The sequence below is a fragment of the Perca flavescens genome, chromosome 24, assembly GCF_004354835.1.
Source record: "Perca flavescens isolate YP-PL-M2 chromosome 24, PFLA_1.0, whole genome shotgun sequence".
In the NCBI taxonomy this organism is placed as follows: Eukaryota; Metazoa; Chordata; class Actinopteri; order Perciformes; family Percidae; genus Perca; species Perca flavescens.
Window position 1 is genome coordinate 15,412,635 of NC_041354.1, and position 18,755 is coordinate 15,431,389.

Sequence of the window (18,755 nt, forward strand, 5' to 3'; positions counted from 1 at the left end):
AGTTTGGATCTAACGCAGCGGCACAGAGGACGTGCCTGCAGGGATTCACTCTCCGCTAAATTTCCCCATGCTGAATAGCTACAGGGTGAGTTGGGATTCTTTGGTGGAGGTTCCAAGGGTAACGTTACAACAACACTAGTTGTAATAAAAGTGTCAGTCGAAACTTAGCATTTTGTCTCCGCTGTTTTAGGCGCGCTAAAGTCAAGGCTGCACCCGGGCATGTCACAGAGTGTGTGTGTGTGTGTGTGTGTGTGTAGCTCTGTGTCTCTGTGTAGCTCTGTGTGTGTGTGTGTGTGTGTGTGTAGCTCTGTGTGTCTGTGTGGGTGTCTGTGTGTGTGTGTGTAGCTCTGTGTGTGTGTGTGGGTGTGTGTGTAGCTGTTTGTGTGTGTGTGTGTGTAGCTATGTCTCTTTGTGTAGCCCTGTGTGTGTGTGTGTGTGTGTGTGCGTGTAGCTACGTGTCTGTGTGTGTGTGTGTGTGTGTGTGTGTGTGTGTGTGTGTGTGTGTGTGTGTGTGTGTGTGTGGTTTGCTCAACCAATCAGCGCACAGCTCATCTAAATATTCATGAGCATACCATATTTGGAAGAAAAGCTGTCGTTCCAAATAGGGCCAAAACACAGGGATGCATAAGGACCCATAAAATATCAACCGGGACATTTTCTGCCCAACAAATGTTACATACCCAATTAGGAGACCTTAAGGAACAGTGTGAAATACCTTTAAAGTAGATGAATATTTACAAGTATATGTGTATATGTCTTGCCTTAAAAATCTTTAGTAAATGTTATTGTAACAAACACAAATTACTAAATTTTATAACAGTAAACTTTCATTTCAAAATAATATATAACTAGGCTACGTATGCATTTAAAACCTAAATGTTGCAGATGGTAAATGTGGAGCTCATTTTAATTGATTTTAAAGGACAATGCCGGTGCAAAATGAACCTAGGGGTTAATAACAGATGTGTACCCACCCGATCGTTCTCTGGGATATGTTTTCATGCTAATCGAATGTGTTTGTAGCTTGAAAGAAGCTAGCGTGGACCGCTGATTATTTTTTTTTTTTAATTTATTTTCAAGGATAACCCCTTGATATGCACCATCTCATTTTCGAGGGGGTCCTTTAAGATACAAAAGAAAACATCAAGATGGAGAATCATCATTAAAGTAAATACAACACTAGACAATAACAAACATTTAAATACAACAACATTCACATTTATAGACACGCACTCACTAACAATGCTCCCACAAACCTAATCCCTTCCTTTAGCCCATACCAAAATCAAAGTCAATCAGTGAGCCATCTGTGAAAATGCAGTTACAGAAACAAGGTATAAATATATTTATGCACTTCACTATCACATGCAGGTACATAACTGCAAACATATACAGTATATGAGAAAAACAAGAAGTATCAGAAACAGGAACAGGATGTTTGAAAATAGGTAAAAAGAGATCATTTGAAAACATAAAAGGAAGTTATGGATCTGAGCGAACGAGAAAGATTGTTCCAGTCTGATGGTGCTTTAAATTTAAATGCACAACGACCTACTTCTTTGTTAATTCTGGGTACATAAAAGAAGAGCTGATTCATATGCCTTAAATTGTACTGTGTATTAAAAGGAACTAAAGACATTTCAAATAAGGAGGGAAATGGAAATGAATACACTTAAAAATAAGTAGTAACCAGTGGAATTGCATTCTTGACTTGGGAGCCAGCCAGTTCAAAGACTCATACATTTGGCCATGATGAGTTCTATAAGAACATCTAAGCACAAATCTGCAAAGACTATTGTAAAGTACAGAAATTGGACGAAGATTTGAATCTGTGGTATTCCCGTATATGGTATCGGCATAATCAATTATTGGAAGTATCAAATGAGTTATTTTAGTGAAGGAGAGCTTGTTATCAAGCCAAAGACCAAGATATTTGTACTCTTCAACTATTGTTAAAGCTGTTTTATCAAGAAAACTAATATACCAGCATTACGATATAGGCAAAGAATTAGGTCTAGTGCAAAACAACATAGTGTATGATTTCTTTCTATTCAATAGGTGTTTGTTAAAATAAAACCATTTTTGAACTAGATTAAAGTCCAATTGAAGGAGCTCCGAGCAGTTGGGGGTTCGGTGCCTTGCTCAAGGGCACCTTGGCATTCAATGCTGCGTAAGTGTTGCCGATGTCACAGCACTCCACACTTAGGTGTCAAGACTGAGCGTCTGCTGGGAGACTGAGTTGTGTAACTGCTCCTTGTGACTACAGATCAGCTGCCATTTTGAAAAGGGCTGGGGTTACAAAGATTTTTTGTTTCATTTCCAAGTCCACATTAAGTTGCAACAATTGACAAGTTAATCTTTGGAGTATCATAGAGCTCAACAGTAACATTACCTTTACAATTAAATCAATTTATAAGACTTGTAACGACAGACGTTTTAAAGCTTAAATTTAAAATTATGGGATTTTAGGCTTTTATGTCTTTTTAAGGAGCCACAGATTATTACATCTCATATCACCTTTAGATAATTCATTCATTTTCAGAGGGTTTAACCCTGACGGAGCTTCACTCCACACTGCTTAATAGTTTCTCTCCTGTGTGAGTTATCATGTGTCTATGTAAACCCCCTTTCTGTTTAAAAGCTTTCTTACACACTGAGCAGTTAAATGGTTTCTCTCCTGTGTGGATTCTCATGTGTCTCTTTAAACTTCCATTCTCTGTAAAAGCTTTCTTACAGACTGAGCAGCTAAATGGTTTCTCTCCTGTGTGGATTCGTATGTGTTTCTGTAAGTGTCCACTCACTGTAAAGGCTTTCTTACAGACTGAGCAGCTATATGGTTTCTCTCCTGTGTGACTTCTCATGTGACTCTTTAAATGTCTGCTGTCCGTAAAAGCTTTATTACAGACTGAGCAGCTAAATGGTTTCTCTCCTGTGTGGATTCTCATGTGTGCCTTTAAACTTCCATTCACTGTAAAAGCTTTCTTACAGACTGAGCAGCTAAATGGTTTCTCTCCTGTGTGACTTCTCATGTGACTCTTTAAATGTCTTCTGTCCATAAAAGCTCTCTTACAGACTGAGCAGCTAAATGGTTTCTCTCCTGTGTGAATTCTCATGTGTGTCTTTAAACTTCCACTCGCTATAAAAGTTTTCTGACAGACAGAGCAGCTAAATGGTTTCTCTCCTGTATGAGTCATCATGTGTCTCTTCAGACTTGTCTTGCTGCCAAATCTTTTCCCACACTCAGAGCAGCTAAATGGATTCTCACCAGCACTAAATCTCGAATCACTGATAGGGACTTCATTATTTTTCATAGAGTTTAAACCTGACTGAGGTTCTCTGGTTTCCTTCCAATCAGCACTGTTATCAGTCCCAGGTTCAGAAGAGTCTCCAGTCTCATCATCAGTATCTGGTTGTAAATGTGTATCTGGATCTGAGTTCATGGCTGGTTCTGGTCCTCCACAGTCCTCTCCATCAGCTTCTGTTTTCATCGGTTCAGTTTGTCTTTGATTAATCTGTGAGAACGGAGGTCTCTCTTCATCATCTTCACTCCTCACAGAGACAAGAGTTATTGGAAACTTGGTGATATCAGCCCCCTTCCGCCCTTGAAGGTGCTCTCTGTCCTGACTGATCTGGAGTTCCTCCTGTTCCTCTTTAAGGTGTGGTGGCTCCGGGTCCTGCTGATTTACTCCCATGTGTAGCCCTGTATGAACCATTGTGTGTGGGCTCAGACCGCCTCCTTCTGTAAAATGTTCCTCTCCTGTATGACTTCTGTGGACCGTCAGGTGATTGTTGTTAAATGCTTCATCACTCTGAGAAACTTTATGTTTCAGAGAGTTTAAACTTGACAGGCATACATTGCTTTCTTTCCAAGAATCACTGCCATTATTCTTAGATTCGGAAGAGTCTCCAGACTTGTCATCAGTATCTGGGTGTAAATGTGGATCTGGATCTGAGTTCATGGCTTGTTCTGGTCCTACACAGTCCTCTCCATCAGCTTCTCTTTTAATTTGTTCAGTTTGTCCTTGATGAAGCTGTAAGAACTGAGGTTTCTCTTCATTATCTTCCTTCTTCGCAGGGACAAGAGTAAATGGGAAATTGGTGATCAGCTGGTCAGCCTCCTCCAGCTCTTGAAGCTTCTCTCCCTCCTGAGTGGTCCATAGTTTCTCTCTAATATGTGGGGGCTCTGGCTGATCCTGGTCCACACTGGAGCTCCACTCCTGCTGCTCAAGGGGAAATTCTTCTTTAACCACCAACAGGTGCGGGACATCTGCAGGAAACACAGAAACACACAATGTGGAAAAACTGACTTCATGCTAACGAGGGGTGTAACAGTGTGCATATTCAACTCTGTATGATACAGGGACATGTTGACACATGCACTGTACTGCATTGAAAAGAGTCCACCGAGAGGATTTACCCCCTTCGCCCCCCCAACAAACAAAACAAAAACGGTACCGTCCAGATGTACCTTTTTATGGGAACAATCAGGACCTCTGACCTTTTCATATAACTCGCAGTGTTGATAACAATATTTACATTAAACAGTAAAGTCTGAAGATCATTAAAAGCAGATTGTAACCTGGACAAGGCCTTGTTTTTATGGTGGGGCCGATCATGAAGAAGTTGGTGTCATCAGCATAAAAAGGAGCATGACAATGCTGAGCTGGAAAAACATTTATTTGCAAAATAAATGGGATGGGTCCTAAAATTGATCCATGAGGGACACCTTCATCAACCATTTGGGGACCAGAAAAAGAAGAAAAGGTCCAAGGCACTCTTGCTGGCAAGAAAATTAAAAAGCCTTTATTCAGATAGTTATCATGGCGTTTTGGTGAAATTCTAAAAATAGACAGTGCTTGTACTAGAGCTGAAATGATTCCTCGAGTAACTCGCAATTACTAAATATTAATTATTTTGATAACTCTGCAAACCCTTGGTGTTCTCTCAATGAGCTTCATAAGGTAGTCACCTTTTTTTCACTTCACAGGTGTGCCTTGTCAGGGTTAATTAGTGGCATTTTTTCCCTTATTAATAAAAAAGCAAAGGGTGGCTACTTTGAAGAATCTAAAATATAAGACGTTTTCAGTTATTTAACACTTTTTTGTTAAGTACATAATTCCATATGTGTTCATTCATAGTTTTGATGCCTTCAGTGAGAATCTACAATGTAAATAGTCATGAAAATAAAAAGGAAAAGCATTTAATGAAAAGGTGTGTCCAAACTTTTGGCCTGTACCGTATGTATAGTGGTTACATTTACTTTTCCTTATTATATGTGTAAGTTTATTCATATAACTGGTGTATTCCATGTTCATAGCTCTTGGGTTAGTTTGTTTTTATGCAGGATAGATTTTAAGATACCCTTTGTAAGCCAGGGGTTGTGACCAGTAGCACTGCATACAGCATTCTTCTCTAGGGATGGTACAACAAATACAGTTTGTAATCTCATTTATTAGGTTGTCATATGCAGTGTCAGGATCATTGCAGTTATAGACTGTTTCCCATGTTGTTGCAGGGTTCTTTCATTTAGTACTTTAGTTTTTGTTTTTCTCCATGGTAATTTAATATTACTAGCAAAATTTAGAAATAGTACAATTGGGAAATTCTCAGTAATATCAGATAACACAACTCCAAATTCTAGCTTAGTGTTTCGAATGTTTGTGATGATATTGTCAATAGTTGATCTAGTGGAATGCGTTACTCTGGTAAAATCTTCCCTTTCTCTCCAAGATCATTGAAAAGGTAGGTGCTAATCATTTATGTGACTTTCTATACAACAATAATTTATTTGAGAATTTGTAGTCAGGATTTAGAGTGCATCAAAGCACAGAGAGAGCACTGGTGAAAATGACAAATTACCTTCTAAACGCTTAAGACAAAGGACTTGTTGTACTTTTCTTACTAGATCTAGTGCTGCATTCAACGCTATTAACCATGGCATCCTTTAATTGGCATTAAAGCAGTGGTTCTCAAACTTTTTCAGTCATTCCCCACTTTCACATTCATTAGTAAGCTACAGGACAGCGTCTTTCAAACATGACCTGGCGCCAATTTCGATAACTCAGTCTCGATGCCGGTTCCTAACGATACTTTTTTCGATACCATACGTTTTAAAATTCATTTCAACATCAACAAAAATACATTAAACACAAAGCTTTTATTTTCCACCTTAATTGTGAATCAAAACAGTAATCAAAATTAAAAAAAATTCTGGTAACACTAACATTAATAAAAGTGCCTTGTCTTACAAGCTCAGCCTGTCAGTCAGCCATCAGGGCAGAGAGACCACCATTGTGCCTGCTTGTCTAAGTGGAAGTGTAACGTCAACAGCCCCGTGAACGCTTTTGCCTCTCCATTAAAATCATTTCGCAGCAAACGCTGTCTGCGTTTAGAAAAACTGTAACCACGCTTGAAACTATTTAATCGTCATTGCCGTGACTCACTGTGACTTCAACAAAACTGCAGTATCAACGACGTAGTTTACTCCGTCCGCACCTCTCTGTGTGTGTGTGTGTGTGTGTCATAAAAGTATTGACATTTGGTGCCCAGCCCTAGCTGTGACTGAGTCCCCTCTTTTCAGATTAATTTAAATAAAAAAGGTAAGCGATTGATCATTTAGTCATTTTGTAAACATTCAAACTATAACTGTGTTATCACTGTTTCAAAGGGCATCAAAAAAGAACACATTAAAATCTACAGCATGTTCACATGAATGCATATTAGTAGTGTTGTGAAATTAATGAATGCATAATAATCCTTAGTGTTTCCTCTGTGTTGATTTTAATGTGGCGGTGCGCCATGGCAACATTTCTTCCGCAACGGTATCAGAAATAGGGCAGACGCACAATAGTCGCCGTTACCTTTTAAATGATCATGACCCCTGACCTAGGACTAGGTATACATTAAGTAAATTTGCACAATGATATGATATTAGGCCTAGGCCCAATTTGTTAGGAAAACCAGTTGTACCATGAAATAGGATGAGAAATAGTATTGTTTTATTACAATTATATACAACAATATTGAATAGGGTAATGAAATGGGGGGGGGGGGTTGCTGTTCGGACAGACCTGCCCCGACTGCTAAAAAAAAAAAATCCTAAACGAAACTCTGATCCTGATAATCGTGAAACCGGGAGACTATTCCTCAGACTATTTATCCTACCAGCATATCTTTTATATAGTTAATGACTAATTCCAGATACACGGCACATTTTGAAATGTGCACCTCAGATCATATTTTCTCTCTGTATGACCATTACTTTGTTGTTGCAGACATATCAAGGTTGGTGATATCAAGAAAACTCAGCCTTTGCTTTTCTTGGCAAAAGTTTGGTTAGGACTATAGCTTTACAAGCCAAAACTGAAGCAAGGCTTATCACTCCCTGTATTCTTTACAAAGAAAATATGACTAATGTTGGCCAGCTAAACCCCCTGCTAAGAACAAATCCAGCGCATAGACGGCACCTTAGGATACGTGAAACAGGTGATTTAACATCACCGCTCTTTAACCACGTTTTGTTTTTATTTTTTTTATCAAGTTTAACAACAACACAATATGAAAATATGACTACGTTTTTTTTCATGTTAGTGTTAGCTGTATCCCCCTAACATGGAAAACGTGTTGGATCGTAAAGTGGGACATCTGCTTTTGTAACCATTAATACAACAATAAAGTGCATACACACCTATCCTGTGTAACTGTATTTCGGGTTTCCAAACGATATCCAACTGTCTACGCTGACGGTGGATCTCCTCCTCGTACTCGGCGATAGTCTTTTCAAAAACTCGGAATATTTCTTCATATTTCTACATTGTTGCTTAAATACAGCCGAAAGAATTAGCTGCACTATGGCTAAAATACAGTCTCCTCCAGCTCACTCAACACGAACATGAAGCTAACGCTACGGGGCGCTTGTGTTGTTTACTTCCGCTGGGTGTCACACTGTTTAAGTTCCGACAGTGGAAGGGCGGGCGCTTTTCGTTCCGCTTTCAACTGACGGCTTTATATTCAAACTTGTGTTTAAAAACAGCAGCAGTTAGGATGCACATCTGCCTCCCTTAGTTTCCCAAGGTCGGTCTGAAGGCATTTAAAGCTCCTCTGCTCCTGTCCCGTCCCCCCGCTTTATTTCGGTAGCTGATTATGAGGAATAACTGCTGAGAACTGGTTGTAAAAGTTAACATGAAGCTGGAATAACGAAATGCTGTGGATGCTGACTACAATGGTCAAACTGGATATATAGTCCGAGTCACATCTGTCGAGTGGTGAACTTTTTCCACTAATGTGTTCAAAGTGATTACTGAATTTGGTGAATCTGCTTTTTCTAAATGACAGAACGGGCAATTTCTGCTTAAATTAACAATAGGCAGTCGGGCCTTTTATAACAGAAACACATACAAAGCACATTTGTGTACAAATAATTAAAGGTATCATCTTATTTCAGTCGCTTTTGTTGTTTTAACTCTTCTCTCTTTCAGCAGAGCCCCTGAACACATGGCGGTAAAACAGCGACACACAGTGGCAGGTTGGTGGAACTACAGCTGCTGTTTTATATTTACAGTTTTTCCCAATTGCTGAAACACACTCAAATGACATGCATAGCACAATTATTTAAACTGACACACAGAGAGCAAAACCGTGTTCCCAAGTCAACACATTTTCTGCTTTACACACATTTTGCAATCCAAAATAGCACTTCTTAAATGCACTGAACACAATTCTCAGCACAGGAAACAACAGTCGGACATAAAGTCACATGTTTGCCATGTCAAAACACTGCCATTCAGAATTACACTACATGAGCTAATTGGCCAGTATATGTGCCACCTCGCCAAACACCTCAATGGTTTATTGTTACCACTTCAATCAGGAAGTAATCACTATGAAAAGACCACAGATGTATTTTTGTATGTATTTTTTTAGCAAATTTTTTCTGCAATTTTCTTTTTCAGTTTACTAATTTTTGTGAGCATATTTTTGTTCAGTGCAATGTAAATATATCTGCCGTGCACTTGACTTGTTTGGTGAAAAATACAAAAATAAATGTTTCAACAGCATGTGTATGTATCTGCAAATATTTCTGTGCATGTGAACAATCTGAAGAATTTTCTCCAATTTGAACTATTTTAGTATTATGGCTAAGCATACTCAAGATGAGAGTGCTTTGCATTATGCCCAACAATGTTTAGTTGGTTAGACAAAAACCTGGTAATATGCGTGAAGTGTGTGCCATTTGGTGCAAAAGTTTGATTTTGATAATGCTATATGTAGTTTTGGTTGCGGTGCTTCATTTTGCAGGATATATGAGGTATTTTGCAGTTTGGGTGTGTGGTTTTTTGAATTGTGTTAAAAGAGGGAATCTTTGAGTTCAGGACTGGGTTAGTGAGGTATTACAACACCTGACTGACCAGTTAACTAACATGGAGGGAAATATCCAGAATAGCTTATCATTGCTCTTGGGGACTTTAACACTGCAAACCTCAGCAAAATCTTAGATATGTTAGAATGTTTCAATCAGCCAGTAAATTATACAGCTTATACAAGGTGTAAGACAATGGAAGGTTTAATATTACAGAAATAAACATGGAGGTGCTGTGGCTTAGTTGGTGAAAGTGCCTGTCTAGTAAACAGGAGATCCTGGGTTCAAATCCCAGCAGCACCTTGTTGTTGCAGAGATTACCCCTCTTTGCATTCCATCTGCACGTTTACCCTATCCCCATGCTACACAGTATGGTACAAGTATGCTACCCTGGTAGCAAATGGAAAAAAGTTGACACAAAGGACTGTTGAGGCTGTTCTTTAACATGTTACAATCTTGAACCACATCGTAAAATTCTAGAACTTCAACTTGACAATGTAATGCCACATTTTAAAATTCTAGAACTGTACTTAACACTCTAGAACAGCAAAATTGAAAACAGTCTAGAATAACTAGCACATCTTAACATTCTAGAACTGTAACTTAACATTCTAGAATTGTAACGTTACACTCTTGAACCGCATCTTAAAATTCTAGAACCTTTACCTGACATTCTAATACTGCAGCTTCAAATTTATTTAAAGTTATTAACATTCTAGAAGTGCAATCGCTCTGGAATTATTTTGCAAAGTCTCAGAACAGTCCACCTTTTCCCGGTCGGATTCCTAAGATTCTGGAAGGGCTACAAAGACAGAATAACTCTTTAGAAAGGACTACCTGTCGGCTAACGAGCTACAGCTACAACGAGACAATGGGTCCAAAGTTAGCAAAGCAACTAAACTCTGTGCAAAATTAGCCCGGCTAGCTCAGTCGGTAGAGACTGTTAATCTCAGGGTCGTGGGTTCAAGCCCCATGTTGGGTGAAGGTGTTTTTAAGTATTTTGATGAAAACCAGCCTAGTTCGCAAAACTGTGTTTTAGCAATTGGAAAAAACTGTAATAAGGGAGAGAGTTTACGTTCAATTTGCTTCAAAGCCTGGCGCATGGAGGCCTGCTCTGAAACTAAGTATTTCACAATATTTCTTAATCCCTTGCTGAGTTCAGAGATGTCAGTCAGAAAACAGGAAGTGGAACATTGTTCCCCTGACCAATCAGCAGCGGCGTGTCACGTTGACCTGACAGCCTGGCGGTCGAGGTCAGAGGAAACAGCTTTCCAAAATATCAGTTCATCTTTTTAACTAAACCTCTAACCCTGAGAGCATGAAGGATCTTTCACATTCACATCTGTGTTACACATGATGATATACATGTTGAAATTAAAAAAACTGATTAAATGTTGTGAATTAATAAGACAATATTTAAATCTGAAATGCCGAAAGTTGTGCAATAATGGAAAATGCCGTGTCTCAACATCAAACACGAGTACAGAACTTAAATCACTTGTTTTCTGCGTGATGGAAAACACAGAATGTCCAGAAATCAGACGCAGAAAAACATTTACTTTCAGCTGAATATTTTTTGTGTCTCTCATGTTTTTGTCATTGTGTTAAAGCAGCAGTCAGAGTTTCGAGACCAGACTCCATTAACACTCTGAGCTCATTTAAGATTATTCAGCTGCCAACAAACAAAATCAAAGTTTTGAAATACTCCTGAAATGTTACTTAACTAAAAATACAGAGGTATTATCAACAAAATGTCCTTAAAATTTCAAAAGTTCTCATAATGCAGAATGGCTTTTTTCAAACTGTTTTATCACTATAGAATATTATATTCTGTTTTTACCACTAATGAATACATGTTAGAGAATTTGAATGTTCGGCAATGTGGCCATATGTGTGCCTAATTCAGATTAGATTAGATTAGTACTGCATCGTGTCCATCCATCCATCCATCCATCTTCGTCCGCTTATCCGGTGTCGGGTCGCGGGGGGAGCAGCTCCAGCAGGGGACCCCAAACTTCCCTTTCCCGAGCAACATTAACCAGCTCCGACTGGGGGATCCCGAAGCGTTCCCAGGCCAGGTTGGAGATATAATCCCTCCACCTAGTCCTGGGTCTTCCGCGAGGCCTCCTCCCAGCTGGACGTGCCTGGAACACCTCCCTAGGGAGGCGCCCAGGGGGCATCCTTACCAGATGCCCGAACCACCTCAACTGGCTCCTTTCAACGCAAAGGAGCAGCGGCTGTACTCCGAGCTCCTCACGGATGACTGAGCTTCTCACCCTATCTCTAAGGGAGACGCCAGCCACCCTCATGAGGAAACCCATTTCGGCTGCTTGTACCCTGGATCTCGTTCTTTCGGTCATGACCCAGCCTTCATGACCATAGGTGAGGGCAGGAACGAAAACTGACCGGTAGATCGAGAGCTTTGCCTTCTGGCTAACCTCTCTTTTTGTCACAACGGTGCGATAGATTGAATGCAATACTGCACCCACTGCGCCGATTCTCCGACCAATCTCCCGCTCCATTGTCCCCTCACTCACGAACAAAACCCCAAGGTACTTGAACTCCTTCACTTGGGGTAAGGACTCATTCCCTACCTGGAGAAGGCATTCCATCGGTTTCCTGCTGAGAACCATGGCCTCAGATTTAGAGGTGCTGATCCTCATCCCAACCGCTTCACACTCGGTTGCGAACCGATCCAGTGAGTGCTGAAGGTCGCAGGCCGATGATGCCATCAGGACCACATCATCTGCAAAGAGCAGTGATGAAATCCCCAGCCCACCAAACTGCAACCCCTCCCCACCCCGACTACGCCTCGATATCCTGTCCATAAATATTACAAACAGGATTGGTGACAAAGCGCAGCCCTGGCGGAGGCCAACCCTCACCTGAAACGAGTCCGACTTACTACGAGAACCCGGACACAGCTCTCACTTTGGTCATACAGAGATTGGATGGCCCTGGTAGAGACCCCTCACCCCATACTCCCGCAGCACCTCCCACAGTATCTCCCGGGGGACCCGGTCATACGCCTTCTCCAAATCCACAAAACACATGTAGACCGGTTGGGCATACTCCCAGGCTCCCTCCAGAATCCTTGCGAGAGTGAAGAGCTGGTCCGTTGTTCCACAACCAGGACGGAATCCGCATTGTTCCTCCTCAACCCGAGGTTCGACTATCGGCCGAACCCTCCTTTCCAGCACCTTGGAGTAGACTTTACCAGGGAGGCTGAGAAGTGTGATACCCCTATAATTGGCACACACCCTCTGGTCCCCCTTTTTAAAAAGGGGAACCACCACCCCAGTCTGCCACTCCTTTGGCACTGTCTCAGACTTTCACGCAATATTGAAGAGGCGTGTCAACCAGGACAGCCCCTCCACACCCAGAGCCTTGAGCATTTCTGGACGGATCTCATCAATCCCCGGGGCTTTGCCACTGTGTAGTTGTTTGACTACATCAGTGACTTCCGCCTGGGAAATCGACGACAATCCCCCATTATCCTCCAGCTCTGCCTCTAACATAGAGGGCGTATTAGTCGGATTCAGGAGTTCCTCAAAGTGCTCCTTCCACCGCCCTATTACCTCCTCAGTTGAGGTCAACAGTGTCCCATCCTTACTGTACACAGCTTGGATGGTTCCCCGCCCCCCCCTGAGGTGGCGAACAGTTTTCCAGAAGCACTTTGGTGCCGACCGAAAGTCCTTCTCCATGTCTTCTCCAAACTTCTCCCACACCCGCTGCTTTGCCTCTTTCCCCTCGGTGCCCTGCAACTGCCTCCAGAGTCCTCCGGGATAACATATCCCGGAAAGACTCCTTCTTCAGTCGGACGGCTTCCCTGACCACCGGTGTCCACCATGGTGTTCGTGGGTTACCGCCCCTTGAGGCACCTAAGACCCTAAGACCACAGCTCCTCGCCGCAGCTTCAGCAATGGAAACTTTGAACATTGTCCACTCGGGTTCAATGCCCCCAGCCTCCACAGGGATGCACGAAAAGCTCCGCCGGAGGTGTGAGTTGAAAGTCTGTTGGACAGGGGCCTCCTCCAGACGTTCCCAATTTACCCGCACTACACGTTTGGGCTTACCAGGTCTGTCCAGAGTCTTCCCCCACCCTCTGACCTAACTCACCACCAGATGGTGATCGGTTGACAGCTCTGCCCCTCTCTTCACCCGAGTGTCCAAAACATACAGCCTCAGATCAGATGAAACGATTATGAAATCGATCATTGACCTTCGGCCTAGGGTGCTCTGGTACCAGGTACACTTATGAGCATCCCTATGTTCGAACATGGTGTTCGTTATAGACAATCCACGACTAGCACAGAAGTTCAACAACAAACAACCACTCTGGTTTAGATCAGGGAGGCCGTTCCTCCCAATCACGGCTCTCCAGGTGTCTCCATCATTGCCCACGTGCGCGTTGAAGTCCCCCAGCAGAACAATGGAGTCCCCCACTGGAGCCCCATGCAGGACTCCAGTCAAGGTCTCCAAGAAGGCCGAATACTCCGAACTCCTGTTTGGTGCATATGCACAAACAACAGTCAGAGTTTTCCCCCCCACAACCCGCAGGCGTAGGGAGGCGACCCTCTCGTCCACCGGGGTAAACTCCAACACAGCGGCGCTCAGCCGGGGGCTTGTGAGTATCCCCACCCCCGCCCGGCGCCTCACACCCTGGGCAACTCCGGAGAAGAAAAGAGTCCAACCCCTATCCAGGAGTATGGTTCCAGAACCAAGACTGTGCGTAGAGGTAAGCCCCACCAGATCTAACCGGTAGCGCTCCACCTCCTGCACCAGTTCCGGCTCCTTCCCCCACAGAGAGGTGTCTGCCGCCCGGGTCTGGTCCGTCGAGGCCCCTGACCTTCACTGCCACCCATGTGGCATCGCACCCGACCCCAACGGTTCCTCCCACAGGTGGTGGGCCCATGGGCTGGAGAGATGGGAGCCACGTAGCTTGTTCGGGCTGTGCCCGGCCGGGCTCCGTGGCAAACCCGGCCACCAGGCGCTTGCCGACGAGCCCGCCGTCTGGGCCTGGCTCCAGACGGGGGCCCCGGGCTTCCTCCGGGCAGGGTCACTCCATCTCTGCCTGGCTTATTCATTGGGGTTTTTGAACCATTCTTTGTCTGGCCCCTCACCTGAGACCACTTTGCCTTGGGAGACCCTACCAGGAGCACAAAGCTCCAGACAACACAGCCCTCAGGTTCACAGAGACACACAAACCTCTCCACCACGATAAGGTGATGGTTCACGGAGACACTGCATCGTGTCATATTATTTTATGTAGAGTTTATTAAAACGACTAAACAACGACTATCATCTAAGCGACTAATGAGAAAAACTGTCATGGTTGTGGATGTTTCTGTTTCCTGTTTTATTTTGGTAGTCCGTTTTTCTCCCTTGTCTTGTCTTTACTTCCTGCCTTGTGTTTTCCCACCTTTGTGATGGCCTGCCCCGCCCTGATGTGTTTCACCTGTTCCTGAGGCCTCGTGTCACCTGTTTCTTGTTTCACCTGTGTTGTCTTTGTCTTGTGTCAGATCATTGTATTGTATTCCGTGAGTGTGTGCATATGTGTAGTCTACCTCCATTGGTCTTGGTTTTCCTGGTATTTTGGGAATTCCTGTTTCTGACTTCCTCGACGTTTGGAACTTATTTGCCTGATATCTTCAGGACTCTTTTTGTTGTATGGATTATAGTTTATTGAATCCTCAAGCTGCCACTGGCTAATGCCTCTGGATTTGGGTGCGCCATCTTCTCTGAAACCTGTGACAAAACCAAGACCAAGTCTATGAAATTGGTCCAGTATTGAGCGAGAAGGCTGCAACCGGCAGACGTGAACCGGGCTGCGATGTAACCATCCGGGGCAAATGTTCACCATCAGTTTCCATCCACTAAAAAGTATTGTTTGAAGGTGCGCAATTTTCCCGTTTTAGCTTGTTTCGTGGCTGTGGCAGTCTGGCCTAATACTGGACCAATGCCAAAGATTGTTGTTCCCATCAGTGCCTTGCACACAGAAACATAGGAAAATAGGGTCCATGTTGAAAAGAAAACAAAATTGCCCTTTAAAGGGTTCCACATTATGGAAAAGGATTTCTAGGGAGGTCAACCTTTCTGTTAAAGAGTAAGATCCTTTTTTTAAACATAAAAACATCTGCAAAATGTTAGCATTGTAAAATATACCTTATTCAAAGTCGACAAACTAAATAAAACTATAAAAAATTCATTCATCATTTTGCGGCGGTTGTAAGGCTAGAAAAAATTGCATCCACTGATTTACAGATATCTCTTTCGTGATGTAAGTCTATGGGGAAAAGTCTTGTTTGGCCAGAGGGCAGCAGGCCTGCTCTGACACCAAATGCATAAAAGCGCAAATGTATTTCTCTGTAGCAGGCCTTTAGAAATCGTCCTGTTGCCGGTTTGAAACCCAAATGAGTAAGAAACCTAATCTTGTCTGGTATTCTCTGTCGGCTTCTCTTCGTGTCATATTTTCTTAATCCCTTTTGTTGCCGAGTCCAGAGATGCCAGTCAGCAAACAGGAAGTGGAACATATAGTCCCCTGACCAATCAGCAGCGGCGGGTCACGATAACCTGACAGCCCGGCGGTCGAGGTCAGAGAAAGTTCCTGCAGAGGAAACATTACAGTTCATCTTTTTAACTAAACCTCTAACCCTGGCACCATGAAGGGTCTCTAACATCCACATCTGTCTTACACATGATGATATATACAGTACATGTTAATGTCTGGAATCAAAAAACTGTTAACTGATTACATATCGTGAAGTAAAAAGAAAAGCATCTGAATCTGAAATGCAGAAAGTTCAAATCACTTGTTTTCTGCGTGACGGAAAACACAGAATGTCCAGAAATGAGACGCAGACTTACTTTGAGTTTGAATATTTTTTGTGTCCCTCATGTTTTTGTCATCGTGTTTAAGCAGCAGTCAGAGTTTAGAGACCAGACTCCATCAACACTCTGAGCTCATTTAAGATTGCTGCCAACAAACAAAGTTTATCCCCAAGAAGAAGAAGTACTCAGATCCTTTACTGAAGAAAACGTAGATATACCACAGTCCAAAAATACTCCTGAGTAAGTCTCAAAAGTTGTCATTATGCAGAATTTATTATTATAGAATATTATATTCTGTTTGTACCACTATTGAACACATGTTAGAGTATTTTAATGTTGGTCAATGTGGCTCGATGGTGTTTCAAAAACATGCATCATGTCATATTAGTTTATTATTATTAGCTGTAACCAGCAGCCGTTAACTGGGCTGCGATGTAACCCTCCGGGGCAAATGTTCACCATCAATTTCCGTCCACTAAAAAGTGCTGTTTGAAGGTGCGTAATTGCCCATTAACGTTACATTTTAGCTTGTTTTTGCAGCTGCAGCAGTTTGGCCTTATACTGGACCAATTTGTAAGATTGTTGTCAGGCTCGGATTATCCATAAGGGCACTTGGGCCAGCGCCCAGGAGCACCAACCATTCACAACCACTGACACAAGCTTTAACAATATTTCTGTAAATTGTTATATTATTCATTTGAAATTGTTTAAAGACCATACATTGGTCGTTTATGAACACTAATTTCACAATAATAATAATAATAATAATAAATTATAAATAAATCAATATTACATGACCACTATCACTCCCCCTCCCCACTCTGTCAGAGTTGAGTTGGTCCACAGGTACGCGCAAATGTATCATTTGGGGGATGGGGCGGGGGGTTAACAATAATCAAAAGTGGACAGTTTAACCCCCCCCAAAAAAATGTTATCATAATGATGAATGTAGAACTCGTATTTCTTTCAGAGGACTTTGTGCAATAAATCCATATTCTTAGCTCTAATACTGATAGTCTTTTGTCCATATCTCATTCATTTTAGGTCATTTTATTGTCGTTAGCTGTGAGGCGAAAGCAGTTTTAGCTTTCCCATGATACTTTTGAACGTTTTTGACCAATCAGAGGAGGTGCTTTCAGGGCCCGTGAAATAAAGTCGGAAAAATACATATTTGACTGACCCACAATGCTGCAATATATAGTATTGATTTTGGCTTTTTGAATTGATAGACATTTTGAATTGAGACATTTGAATATAGTGCTCACTGCTCATATGCCTACATGTATGGATCTGGATAAGTTAGTAAATTACATTTGAGAAATCCCCTTGATTATGTCTGATATTTTTGACAGGATGACAGCATGGGTAAAGGGGGTAGTGGACAGGGGTGATTGGGGGGCACTTTGAGGTATAGTGCCCAGGGGCACCACATTGTCTTAATGTTCCAATCAGTCACTTAGACACAAACACGAGAAAATAGGGCCCAGGTTGAAAAGAAAACAAAGTTACCCTTTGAAGGACGTGTCAAACTCAATTCTTTTTCCAGTGTTGCCCATTGAAATTGAGTTTGACACCCCTGTAACTACCGTTTTTTTTTCAACCCTATTTTTTCTTTTCAACCTATTTTTCTATGTTTTTGTGTCTAAGTGACTGATGAGAACAACAATCTTTGACATCGGTCCAGTATTAAAGGTATTGTGGAGGATTTTCCCGAATTTTAGAAAAGAACCGCCCTCTGTACTTTTTGAAAAAATGCACATGCGCAACACTCTGCCTGCTCCGGAGAGGGAACGCCTATTAAACGTGTGCACGAGAGTGCACTGTTTACAAGTTGCTGTCGGCATGGCTCATACAAGCCTACTTTCCAAAAGAAGATTGCACTTTTTCACAAATTAAGATGTTTACCGTGTGTGCGCGGTGCGTGACTTGTGCCAGGGCTAGCATCGCTAATCATAGCTTACATCAACTTTTACTAGCAGTGATTTTAAATGGATTTCTCCAAATAGCATGCCAAACTTTACCTGTGGAGTAGAAACTTCACGACTGAGGCCCAACCTGTGGGAAGCCCAACCTGTGCTTTTAGTGCACGCCAGCGTGTGAAATATTCTTCCAAAAGCTTCAATGCTTCAATGAATGGCTGAAACCATAGCTCAAGCTCACAACACATATACACCTGAAAGCTAGGGACGTGCACGTACAACGGCCTTACGTAAACATATCACCAGAATGATTGACAACCAGGAGGACCAATAGTCTTGATGATCCACCCGGAAAAAGAAAATCCTCCGCTATACCTTTAAGCAGTAGGCAGCAGCGAAACAAGTTACAATGTAAGTTAATAGGGCAATTGTCCAGCTTGTATTTATGTTCACAAAGTTGCTCTTTTTGCCACTGACAGGCTCAGATTATTATTTTAAGTGTTTAAGAACATTATTGAAAGGATTTCTAAGGAGGTCAACCTTTCTGTTAAAGAGTAAAATTACTTTTTTAACTTAAAAACATCCGCGAAATCGTGTTCGCTAAAGCCACCAGACTCCATGTAAATAAACAGTAATTTTCGCATACT

General features: G+C 42.2%; 3 protein-coding genes and 1 non-coding gene across 4 annotated transcripts in view; 2 read left to right on the plus strand and 2 right to left on the minus strand.

Annotated features, from left to right (window-relative positions):
• The window catches only part of LOC114550677 (zinc finger protein 2 homolog), a 393,410-nt gene that overhangs the window by 143,717 nt on the left and 230,938 nt on the right, over positions 1-18,755 (minus strand). The window lies entirely within an intron of this gene.
• The window catches only part of LOC114550698 (coagulation factor XIII A chain), a 144,070-nt gene that overhangs the window by 100,868 nt on the left and 24,447 nt on the right, over positions 1-18,755 (plus strand). The window lies entirely within an intron of this gene.
• Positions 1,069-9,825, minus strand: LOC114551236 (zinc finger protein 3 homolog). Its single transcript, XM_028572406.1, has 3 exons — positions 9,811-9,825; positions 7,688-7,808; positions 1,069-4,267 (listed from the first exon to the last, which is right to left on the minus strand). The coding sequence occupies exons 1-3, from the start codon at positions 9,823-9,825 to the stop codon at positions 2,565-2,567; spliced, it is 1,839 nt and encodes a 612-aa protein (XP_028428207.1). The 3' UTR covers positions 1,069-2,564.
• On the plus strand, positions 9,588-9,661 carry trnat-agu (transfer RNA threonine (anticodon AGU)). The gene has a single exon. It is a non-coding gene; the product is annotated as a tRNA-Thr (tRNA).

What these genes read in the sequence shown, in the direction of transcription:
- LOC114551236 (XM_028572406.1), bottom strand. An exon ending in AATACAGTTACACAGGATAG is followed by an intron (nt 4,268 to 7,687) that starts GTGTGTATGCAC and finishes TGTTTCCTGCAG; the next exon opens with ATGTCCCGCACCTGTTGGTG.